An 11,530-nucleotide genomic window follows, 5' to 3' on the forward strand; every position below is an offset into this window, starting at 1 on the left:
CGGCCGCCATGCACTTTTCGTTTAACCCTTAGACGTTTGCGTGTAGGCTTTACTGACTTTAAACTTCGCAGAGATGTCCAGCTGGGTAGGCCTCGTGTATTGCAACGACACCGGCGGCAACCTGAATTCATGGGGATGCAACCACCCGATGAGCTGTGGTGACAATTGTCCAGCGTTTACGACTCGATGGCATGAGGCCATAGAATATTTAACGCCGACGCAAAATTGCCTGGACATGAGACCCCTACGAGCTGCGTTCGCCGGTCCCAGCGTCCTTAACCCTATTCTATCATTGCCTACGGACATGGCTACCCCAACCCTCTACTTCTCGCCCAGTGGAGCAACTTTCGTCCCTGTCTCGGGATATACACCTACCAGTCTGGATGAAAGATACTCAACCCGTTCGATGCCAACTACTCAGCAGGATATCGTGGTTGTTGCTGGGGCCTCTGAGACAGTATTTTCGCTCGCTACAGGCGCAGGTCCAGCCACTGTCACTGTCACGGGCCCTCCTGGAGGCTCAACCGGCTCTGCAGCAACTCATGATGGATCAAATGGCTTGGGCACCGGTGCAATCGTTGGTATCGCCGTCGGCGTAGGAGGCAGCGTCCTGCTTCTCGTTGCAGGCGTCTTCGTCTTCCTCTGGCGTAAGCGCAGACGTGGAGCCAAAAACAACAATCCGACAAGTCCTACTCTTGTAAACGACCCGAAAGCGCCGCCAGCCAACAGTGATGGATACTATGCATCCCCGCCCCAGCAATACGCGTCTCAGTCGTATCAGCAGCCGCAGTCTTTCGGCTACAAGGCTGAGCTGCCGGCAACACCAAAGGCGGAACTTCCAGCGGAGCTGCCAAGTCCGCAAAATACGCCCGCGCCGCAGTATAGCGAGTTTCAGAGTCCGACGAAGCAGGTACATGAGTTGGATACGCCGCGATGATTTGCAGGCTAGTTGGGGTGTTCAGCGACGTCTATTGTTATCACGAACAGGTCATGGATGATCTCCTCGTCTAGTACTGAGTTGGGCACTGCAATCAATGGACTCAAGTAGTGTCTTTTCACCTTGCGTTTGCTGTCAGCAGCCCGGCTTCTGAGGACGCCTTTGCTGTCTGAATGACCGTCCCGTTGAAATTGACAGCCGGAATTGCACGTGGGTGACAACGCAGGTACCCAGGTCCATTGCAAACCACAACGATCTTCTCTGCCTAAGAACTCGTATACACGTAGAAAGCCCAATATGTGAACCGCGCCAGGGCTAGGCTTTTGAAGCTGTCTAAGAGCAATCTTAAAAGTCGATTGCCGCCTGAAAAGTTACTCGTGAGCCTGGAGCTGGATAGGCCTCAAGCACAGTCCATAAATTAAAGCCACCTTAGGTGATCGGTGCATCAAAGAGCCAATCTGCTGGAACGTCATTTACATTCTACTACGCGGAATGGTCTAGTTGCTTCATGACTGATAGGATCCTGAGTCTAGTTTGATCGCGAATTTGGCATCAAACAAGCTGGAGCAAAGATGCGTCAACGGCCTTTCCGGGTGTCCCTTGGTCCGAAAATCCAACATCAGCCCAATTCCTGAGACCTTCACTGCAACACCACACAGCACAGATACGCTACCCAGGTATGTGTCATAGATTTATACCACCTGGACGGAAGGAGCCCACTAAGCTGAGCACACGTTTGAATTACTAGGACATTCACTCGCTCGTACTGCCATAATAATGCGGTGCCGTGGTCCTGCCGATCTCGGCAAGTTCAACGCGACCAATTTTATCAGTTGAATTTTCGCGTGCCGCAGTCTTAACCCCTGCACAACCTTGAACACAGAGTCTCAGGCACTAGAGCCTTGCGAAATCTGAACATCCAAGGTTATCTGAGTAATCTACGCAATAGCGATTCAAACCTCTATTCAATCTGACATACGTTCGTTGACCTGGTACCGATCCGGGGGAGTTAAACAAGTCTGGTCAACCTGTCACTATCTTGTGCGCTCTTTATAAGCGCAACGCGTCACGTTATTATCCCAAGTCAAGACTTCTCACTGGACTGGACCCCTCTAGTGGGCTGTTGAAGTTGCTGTGCCTCGTGCCGGAGTCATGATGGCTGCTCTACCTGAGTTGCAGTTTCCAGAGTCTCGAGTCCTTATCATCATTACGGGTGGAACAATATGCATGAAGCGCTCGCCAGACGGGCTTGTACCGGTAGGAATGAGTTTTGTTCACCTTCTGTCAAGCCGTAAAAGTCATTGTCCGCTGCGCGGCGTTTTTCCAACCTTTCACCTGAGGCTCATAGCCTTGTCCCTCCGCATTTCGTAGAGTCAGCCTAAGATTCCTGATTGCATGCGGCACAACACCTTCTATGCTTTTTTGCAACCTGCTCTTCTTTTCACCTTTACCCAGGCTGCGTCTGACACGGGCACGTAGGCTAGGGGGTTCTTGAAGTCTGGCTTGGCTCCGCGCCCTTCTTTCAACGACGGCTCATACCCAGAGCCACTCGAAATCGTCACCGACGACGCTGGTAGCAGAAAGGCTATCCAGAGCCTGCGGACTCCTGTCAGCACATACGACAGACGCGTGAGGTATGCCGTGTACGAGTTTGAGACGTTGTTGGACAGCAGCTCCATCGACGCCGAAGGCTGGGACTACATCGCTCAGTGCGTGTACTGGAACTACAAGCTGTACGACGGCTTCGTCATCCTACATGGCACCGACTCGCTGGCGTATACCTGCTCTGCGCTCAGCTTTATGTTGCAGAATTTGGGTAAACCGGTCATCCTAACGGGTTCCCAAGCGCCAATGATGGAGCTCCAGAACGATGCCACGGACAACCTCTTATCGTCTCTGATAATAGCCGGCCACTTCATGATACCGGAAGTCTGTCTCTTCTTCAACTTCAAGCTCTTCCGCGGTAACCGTGCAACGAAGGTGGCAGCAGACGACTTCAACGCGTTCGCTTCGCCGAACATGCCGCCACTAGCCACTGTATCTGCCACAAAAACACACGTTTCCTGGGATGCAGTATACCGGCCAACAGAGATGCAAGAATTCAACATACAAATGAGACTGGATACAGCACACGTAGCGTGCATCAGGATATTCCCCGGCATCAGGCCAAACATGATAGACGCCGTCCTGCGCCAAGAAGGCCTCCGAGGGTTGGTACTTGAGACGTACGGCGCGGGGAACACGCCAGGCGGGCCGGATTCGGACATGACAAAGGTGCTTGCGGATGCTGTCAAGCGCGGGACTGTGATTGTCAACGTAACGCAATGCCTTAGCGGCAGCGTTAGCCCGCTCTATGCGCCGGCTACTGTTCTTGGGAGGGCTGGGGTTGTGTTTGGACAGGACATGACGACTGAGGCGGCACTCACTAAGCTTTCGTACTTGTTGGCATTACCAGGTGATAGCTCAACTTCAAATGTTCAGTGGATTTCAGCTGACTCGTACCTGTGACAGATACGACGCCTCAGGAGATTGCTAAGCGCATGAGCGTGTCTCTACGAGGCGAACTCACGGAGGCCTCTCGCACGCATTTTCAGCACCCGAACAGCGGAACACTTACTCCAGAAATCTCAAGTCTTATTGCATTGGGCTACAAGGTGCAAGAAGGCGACCTACAGGGTGTCCTGGATGTGATGCGCTGGGAGAAGAGGTGGCTGCTCAACGATACGGACTACTCTGGAAATACGCCTCTTGTAAGTAGAATCAGGAGCTTAGATCTGGAACAGCGCTTAACATGTGCCTCAGCACCTCGCCGCTCGCTGCCCGAACGTCGAGATACTTCGCGAGTTCCTTTCTCAGGGCGCCTCGGTACATCTTCGAAACCGCGAAGGTCGCACTCCTCTCTTCCTTGCAGCGCAGGCTGGATTAGCGAAGCATGTGGAGCTTTTACGAGAGGCTGGAGCGCATCCATACTCAGAAGAGATGAGAGCCGCAAGACTTGAGGCGAAAGAAGGGAGAGGCGACGCTGCTCTTTGGAGGGCAGCAGGATATTCCGTTGACGATTGAAGAGCCGTGACTAAACAGCCGCACCGCTGACAGATTTCATAGGAGAATTGGGGAGGGATTCGCATAGTTGACTTGAAGGTCTCCACATCACAGGTGTTTGGGCTATTGCTGCATTCCTAAAGGTCATGAGACATCCGCAAACGCGCTTTGGCATTACTGGAGCACTTCATTATTGGTGCGATGTTTCGTCAGAGCTGTGCTCATGGCGAGCGCACCCACACTCTTGGGAAGAGCGGCGTATGCAGCGGCAATTGAAAATACCTCATAGAGAAAGCATAGATGAAAAGGCGTTTGTTCACCTCTAGCGCCCAAGGTCTCGCTATTTTTGACTTATCGGAATACTGTTTCCGTTCTCAGCCAACTGCACCCCACTAAGCCGTGGCTTGCGGACGTGGTCGCCTGGTTATCGTGAGTGCTAACTACCGAGAGTCCCAACTTGGCTTGACATCATGCAATTAGCAGGGACAAGATACACTATGCTGCCCACCAATGGAGTATCTACAACACTTGCGATCCTGCGGCGGAGGCGCCGTGAGAACCGATGTGGACATGCGTGATAGGCGGTCGTCACGTGAGCCTGCTGTTACTGCTTCGATCTCTTGCCCTATCCCCTCCTGCCCTATTTTAGGTGCGTCTTTCCGTGAGCAGCGAGCCGCTTCGGAGCTGTGGGCCGCTGCCCGCCTCTGGGCCAATGCAGATGCATCTACAAGGGGGGGCCATGATCGGGCTAGTCGCGTTCCCGAGAAGCGAGGTGCTTTTTATATGTGGTTTCCGCTAGAGGGTACAAGACTAGCCGGGGGGGCTCAACAGCCCGCTCTTGGAGTCCGCTCGTACGAATGCTAGTCTAAGGTACCGAAAAGATACTACCGTTCCTGGCGACCAGGGATGCGATAAAGGGGCACGGGGAGCGTGATACCTTAGATGAGTTTCTAGGCGTTTGCTCCGAACGAGGGAAGCGCTCCGAGAGCCACCTGGGGAATCCCAAGCCAGCCCCCGCGATGGCTTTCCAGACGGGAACCCCCCCCCCCGCAGTCTCATCCGCCGAAGACTCCGAGCGGACGGATTTGCAGCCGAACAGGGGCGGCTGGCCAGCAGAATCAGCCGCCCATCACGAGAAACAGCGTCACCGCTTCCCAGCTGTCCATTTGGTTGATTTCCAGCTGTCCAGCTTGATGGCAGCTGACAACTCCACATCTCCACACTCCGCTCCCAATAATGCCATCACAGGACGACTCCCCGCCGCTTGATTAGTTGCTTCGCTCAACACAAAGCCCCGTGCCAGAACTGCAGGTGGCTCCAGCTCGCTGCTATTAGGTAAAAGACGAGGATCTCTTGCCTCAACCCGTTGACCGTCTGCCCACACACATGGCCGAGTCGCACAAAACCGATGGCTTAACCGCCTTCTTTTCAGACGTCTCCGCGCTTTCGAGCCTTCCGTGACTTCCTCTCGTCACCCCTAACTAGCCGCACTCTGCCCCATCCTAAATGGCGTCTCCCTTTTTCCCTGTCCGTACGGCCTCTACCGACCCTTGCGGCAAGCACAACCAGGATTCGAGAACAATCGATATCAACCTCTTTATTAGAGTAACGCCTTATCCAGCTTACCTGCATAAGCGTCCATGTTCCCGTTCCGCTGATCTCCACTCAAAGTATCTCTTCTAAACTTCAACTTTGCGTGTGAACCTCCCAGTACAATCCCAGAGCCGCCATCTCGCATCGCTGGCCGTCAACCACGGCGTCGCAACACATATCCGCTTGGTTCATCGTCGGTCCTTGCATTGTCAAGGCTCACTGCCGCCTCGACTGATACCATCCAAGTGTTTCCAAGTCGCCTGCTGTACACCCGACGCTATCCGCGCACTGTCAAAAATTCAGATCAATTCTTCAGTCGCATTTAATCCTGACACCGCGCGGAACTTGGCGTGACGTCCCCCTCATAGCCACGTTTGAGCCCATTAGCTACCCGTTCGATTCGCATGCCGGGCAAGACGGTCGTCACCATCAACAGCTCCGGCCGCCAATCGGCAAGTTTCATTCGCGTCGCGTCAGCCGTGGGATGGCACGTCCGGGCGCAGTCACGGGACAAAGTAGGCATCGTCGCCGAAGAGCTCTCGAACCTGCCCAATGTCGACTTCCGGGTTGGATCTCTGCAAGACAAGGCCTTCGTCGCCGACCTCTTCAACGGCGCGCAGCTGGCCTTCATCAACACCACCCACTGGGGCGATGAAGTTGCAATCGGCCGGTCCATGGCCGACGCGGCGAAGAAGGCCCGCGTCCAGCACCTGATCTATAGCAGCATGCCCGATCATTCAATCTATGGAAAGGGTTGGCGAGCACTACCGCTGTGGGCCCAGAAGTTCACCATTGAGAACTACATCCGCCAGATTGGTCTCCCTGCAACCTTCATATATTGCGGTATCTACCACAACAACTTCACCAGCTTGGCCTACCCCTTGTTCAGAATGGAGCTTCAGCCGGACAGAAGCTTCATCTGGCAGGCACCCTTCCACCCGAATGACAAGTTGCCGTGGCTAGACGCAGAGCATGACGTCGGTCCGGCGGTTCTGCAGATCTTCAAAGAAGGCCCAAGGAAATGGTCAGGGCATCGGTGAGTGTCCCTCCTTTCACTGTACGCTGAAATAAGGCACTACCCCGCTGGGGACGTGCAGCAGGCTTAAGGATGCTAACAAAACCTCGCTCACAGGATTCCACTCGCGTTCGAGCACCTCACGCCTCGCGAAGTCTGCCAAGCTTTTTCTCGCGCTCTCCATCGTCCGGTAACCTATGTCCGCGGTCCTATATGCATCGACGTGCCCGTACCTACCGGATACCGCGAGCACCTCGAGGCGCTAGAGCAGACACTTGGACAAATGCGCGCGCCATACTTCGGGCCAGATTTGGAGGAAAACTGTACCGCAGAGGCGTGGAAGCTTTGGGAAGGCCCGCGGAGCATAGAAGAATACGCCGGCGAAGCGTTCATAATTGAAGAGTCTGCCAACGGGCTGACATGGATGGACGGAGAGGAAACGCTGGCGGAGACGCCTGTGGAGACACCCGCGGGTACGCCGCAAAAGGAGGCTGAGATGAACTTCGGAGGAAGCTGCTGAGCATTACGCTGAACATGGTTTTCGGTTGGTCAAAAGTAAAAGCATCAAATCGGCGTTGCAACGGTTGGTCTGTCGGAACTTCTTGACCCAGCTGGGCATATGGACATCTCAAAAGTTAGCATGCATTTAAGAGCTGCGGCACCTTTGCGCCCAGCGGGTTTTTGCAGCCAAAATGACTGTCGAATGGCTAGTTGCATCCACGTGCCACCTGGCTTAGGCGCTTTTTAGATTATATCTAAGTAGCTGAAGGAGCTAGCAATGCCTTCAAAAGAACGTCGTTTGTGAACCAAAGAGCGTAGAAGGGAAATTCTGAACAAGCTGAACACAAGCACTTGCAAGATATCGTGCGGAGCATGGTGCGGGTTGGTCGCCATCAGTGCCTCCAAGTTGTCCGCAACTCCATCCACCTGGGCGTCAAACTTCGGCTTAGTCAGCCGCATCTGCGAAGCTCGAGCGGACTGCACCAAGAACATCCCATCTACCATTCGTGAACACCAATGGCGACATTACGTCCGACGCATCGGCCGCTGGCCTGCTGGAAATCGGCTTTACGGCAAGCGCGAATCCAGAAGCACCAGCAACGAGCATTATGGGGGCTCTCAACCCCAGAAACTTCCGCCGCACCCGATGTCCCTCCTCCACCACCACCCGTTGAAGAGGCGCGACGTATGTACACACTCCGAGATCAGCGCTGAGCCTCTGTCTGCTTGAGGTCCATAGACTGACGGCATATGCCTCCAGCATCTTCAGAATCTCCAGCATCCGTGCCTCCTCCACTGCCCATATACATCCCCTCCGCCAAGGTCGCCCAATTCCACCTCCCCGGCTGCCGCACCACCCTCCCCGGCGTCGTAAAGCCGGCCCACGAAATGAAGCGCATGCGCTTCGTTGTCGCACCTCCAAACCCTAAGAAAACCTGCCCGGACCCCGTAAAAGCTGTTGAGGACGCCCAACTCCAGCTGCTCGACCCGACAGGCGCGCGCCGCCGCCTCTTCGACAAGTCGAACATCGAAGCTGCCAAGGTGGGCGACATACTGCTCGTGCGGTTCCGGCCGGGCAGCGGACAGAGCGACCAGTTCGCGGGCGTGTGCATCAACATCCGACGGCGGGGTGTGGATTCTGCGATCCTGCTGCGTGGCCAGCTGACGAGGGTGGGCGTCGAGATGTGGGTTAAGCTGTTTAGCCCGAATGTTGAAGGGATTGAGGTCGTGCAGAGGAAGGAGAAACGAGCGAGGAGGGCCAGACTGTATTATATGCGCCAGCCGAAACATGATGCGGGGAGTGTGGAGAATTTGGTTAGGCAGTATCAGAGGAGGAGTCAGGCGCTGGGGACGGGGGCGAAGGGGAGGGATGGGAATAGTCATAGGAAGAAGAACAATAAGAAGGGGAGGAAGTAGGAAAGGCATGCAGAGGCGTTGACGGTATGGTCTGTTTGTGTACAGTAAGTTGGCATTCCGAGGCGCAACGAACTCGATGTACAAATTCATCAAGGCTGCGAAGAATAGTGGGCAGCCGCTTTAGAGCAGCCCACAGCGATCAAGAGTCGTAGTGTGTATTGATGATATACAGATCTTCCATGACCACCTTCCAGTGAACACTGAAAATCTGACCAATGATTGTAAAACCACGCTCCTACTCCTGACATCCTGTTCGTCTCATCAACGTGGGCTCCAATCCCCACGTTCTCGCAAGATCCCATCGTATTAGACATCAGCACTTGATCCAACATCAGCATCCAATCCATCGTCCGCACTCGCTCCAGCACTAGCACTCGATCTAAAATCAGCCGCCGGCACATCCCGCATCCTCCGTAGCTGAGGCTCCAGAGAGTCAGCCAACCGCTTCAAACGCGCCACGTCCGCTCGTATCCCATCCGTGCCGCGCTGAATATCAGCAAGGCTTGCTTCCATGTTCCGCAGTTCGGCCAGTCGATTGGCCATGATGAGTGAGCCATTATGGAGCTGTGTGATCGCGTCTTGGTTCAGGAGTAGGATAGCATCCCGTAGGGAAGATAGACTGGATAAGATGTCGTCGCGGCTTCTGGAGATCTCTTTGCTCAGTTGGTGGATCACGCTGCCGAGGGCCATAAAGCAGACGGTCAGAAGTGCTACAAATGTGATGATGATGATAGTTTTGTCGTCCATGGCTTCCTCAGTCATATTTCTTGTGGCTTTGGTAAAGGTTGGGTTTGGATGATGTTGCGTTCTTCATGCGTGCTTCTTATGTCCCATAAGTGCTAAGCAGCAAACATTTCGCCAGTGTAATTGTCTCAAGGACACCTCAAAGAGACCAGCTTTCATTTTCACAATCAGCTTCATGCGTTTGCTGTCGTCACCTAAGCCGCGTCTGATGCTGTGTTACTCTCATCACAATTTAAAGCTCCACCGTCGGTGGCTTTGAACTCCTCCTGCATTGCTCAGGTTTCTAAGATGATGCTTAGCTGGGGCGGTATTTAAGTCGCTAAATTAGAGGAAGGCGTTGCACTCGTGAGGAGCTAGAAGACTCTCGTAGTTGGAATCATCGCTTTCTAACAAGGTGTTTGCTCGTCATTTTGTTGCGACTGAGCTGGAACTGCGATCATCTAGCCAACTCAGATTATCATCGTTTGTCAACGTGATTGTAGAGCTGGCTTCCTGAGTGTCGATTCCTGATCCGGGATCCTTCAGGCGTTCGAGGCAGTGAGCGGAGATTGCAGCAAAGCGGACTGCCTTCATCGTATAGATTGAGTATGGTGGTTACAGTACTTATCCCCGCAAGTGATTGTAGATCCGCTCGGTCGTCACACTGATCATGCAAGTGCGAAACATATCTTGTCGCCAGCTGCGGGAAGAGATATATGAATGATCATGAGTGTGCTCTTGGTCATCAAAAACCCTGAGCTCTGCCTTGACGGACATTCAGAGTCGCCAATCCCCTGCCTGATGTCGCGTCGCGGGATCACCCGTCGCCGCGTCCACTCCGCAATTTGCTGTGCTGGAGCTGGCATCCACAAACACCATCCTTCGTAAGAGTATCGACATTACGGCACAACATCTACAAGTCTTGTTCGATGATGCCTCAAACGGTATCTCTCTCCTTTTGCTGATAGTAAGCCGCCTCTGCCTTCAGCTCTTTCTTATCCTCAACGTGGGCACCAATAGTTGTAAGCACGATCTCGTATCGCCGCTATCGATTACTCCATGTTATTCGCGCCAGCGGGATTTTATGTTGCAATGACCAGCTTCATGTTTTCCTAATGGATCGAGAACATATCATAAGTTGATGGAGACCATTATTGCGCCTTGGCAGCTTACGCGCGTACTTTCCTATATCAAGACGTAGCTGCATTCGTTGCAGGATCAGTTCCTTATAAAAGTCCAAAGCGCCCCTCAGCGAGCCAAAATATGATGCTGAACATCAAGTCCCTTCTTTTCTATGCACTTACCCTAGCGCCCCTGATCCTAGCGCATCCCCAGGATGACGGTAAAGGGAAGGGCGGGCACAAAGGAAAAGGCTACCTCACTGACCGAGAGGCATATGATATCGTTCAGCTGTTTTTCTCTTTCTTCGAGGCAGGATTTGATCCTGCAGTTGCCGAACGAACCCTGACCGAAGATTTCGTTGAGCAATCTGGAGGTTTGAACTTCCCTACGGGCCAGAATGTATGGTGCCACGTGGGTGACAGAAATTGCCGGACTCCGAAAAACAGATAGGTCTTCAGTCAGCTTAGGGAGGTCATGAATAGGCGCGATTCTTCATGATATGCTGCCACATAACATGTGCAAGCCACACCTGGAGGTAGGATGGCTAGAGTAAAGATCTTCAAAGACATGGTGAATCTCATAAATTTCGGTGATTTGGGAGTGAGTAGTAAGTCCGGTATTTTAGAAGTCCGGCAATTTCTGTCACTCGCATGGGTGCATACCTATCATACACTTTCATGAGAAATCTGCCCACATGTCAAAATCCATTTCACAAGCCTGGACACCCTACATTAACTGCGGCTGACAACCCTCCCAGTCTACCGCTACAACATCCAAAGCTCAGTTTATCGAGAGGCAAATCGGCTCTACTGCCAACACGATGACCGTTTACACCGCTCTTGACTGGTTTCATGACTGCAGCAACATAGCGGTCCACTGGGTAGATAATTCCGCGCCAGCCCAAGTGCTAGGAATTGACTACCTTATCCTTGAGAAAGATACCCGTAGGATCAAGAAGAGTTTCGTGGAAGCCAACATCGGAGCGATACTGTTCAATGCCGGTTTTCCTGAGTGTCAAGGCCCAGCCCCTGCTTAAGTGGATCGAGTCGATGCGTGCGAGTCCAACTGAGTGTTGTTTCGGGTGCGCGATGTTCGGATGAAGTGCCCATTTCATGGAATGGGAGCACAAAAGTTTATGCTAGGTGGAGTCTATATATTACGGTGGCTCTCCGATGGCTGTC

The 11,530-nt window shown here is 53.3% G+C and overlaps 6 protein-coding genes across 6 annotated transcripts; 5 read left to right on the plus strand and 1 right to left on the minus strand.

Annotated features, from left to right (window-relative positions):
• Positions 1 to 304: 304 nt before the first annotated feature.
• W97_02250 (uncharacterized protein) lies at positions 305 to 937 on the plus strand (the record flags this gene model as incomplete). Its single annotated transcript, XM_007780151.1, has 1 exon — positions 305 to 937. One exon carries the CDS (start codon positions 305 to 307, stop codon positions 935 to 937), a length of 633 nt encoding a protein of 210 aa, XP_007778341.1.
• A 1,227-nt stretch (positions 938 to 2,164) lies between these two features.
• Positions 2,165 to 4,000, plus strand: W97_02251 (L-asparaginase; the record flags this gene model as incomplete). The annotated part of the gene is made up of 4 exons (XM_007780152.1): positions 2,165 to 2,194; positions 2,417 to 3,392; positions 3,449 to 3,687; positions 3,740 to 4,000. 4 exons carry the CDS (start codon positions 2,165 to 2,167, stop codon positions 3,998 to 4,000), a joined length of 1,506 nt encoding a protein of 501 aa, XP_007778342.1.
• Positions 4,001 to 5,976: 1,976 nt separating this feature from the next.
• Positions 5,977 to 7,107, plus strand: W97_02252 (uncharacterized protein; the record flags this gene model as incomplete). Its single annotated transcript, XM_007780153.1, has 2 exons — positions 5,977 to 6,608; positions 6,705 to 7,107. The coding sequence occupies 2 exons, from the start codon at positions 5,977 to 5,979 to the stop codon at positions 7,105 to 7,107; spliced, it is 1,035 nt and encodes a 344-aa protein (XP_007778343.1).
• Positions 7,108 to 7,604: 497 nt separating this feature from the next.
• On the plus strand, positions 7,605 to 8,504 carry W97_02253 (uncharacterized protein; the record flags this gene model as incomplete). Its single annotated transcript, XM_007780154.1, has 2 exons — positions 7,605 to 7,773; positions 7,849 to 8,504. 2 exons carry the CDS (start codon positions 7,605 to 7,607, stop codon positions 8,502 to 8,504), a joined length of 825 nt encoding a protein of 274 aa, XP_007778344.1.
• A 306-nt stretch (positions 8,505 to 8,810) lies between these two features.
• Positions 8,811 to 9,266, minus strand: W97_02254 (uncharacterized protein; the record flags this gene model as incomplete). The annotated part of the gene is made up of 1 exon (XM_007780155.1): positions 8,811 to 9,266. The coding sequence occupies one exon, from the start codon at positions 9,264 to 9,266 to the stop codon at positions 8,811 to 8,813; it is 456 nt and encodes a 151-aa protein (XP_007778345.1).
• Positions 9,267 to 10,490: 1,224 nt separating this feature from the next.
• W97_02255 (uncharacterized protein) lies at positions 10,491 to 11,385 on the plus strand (the record flags this gene model as incomplete). The annotated part of the gene is made up of 2 exons (XM_007780156.1): positions 10,491 to 10,748; positions 11,107 to 11,385. 2 exons carry the CDS (start codon positions 10,491 to 10,493, stop codon positions 11,383 to 11,385), a joined length of 537 nt encoding a protein of 178 aa, XP_007778346.1.
• Positions 11,386 to 11,530: the final 145 nt, after the last annotated feature.

This window comes from Coniosporium apollinis, assembly GCF_000281105.1.
Source record: "Coniosporium apollinis CBS 100218 chromosome Unknown supercont1.8, whole genome shotgun sequence".
Classification (NCBI taxonomy): domain Eukaryota; kingdom Fungi; phylum Ascomycota; class Dothideomycetes; genus Coniosporium; species Coniosporium apollinis.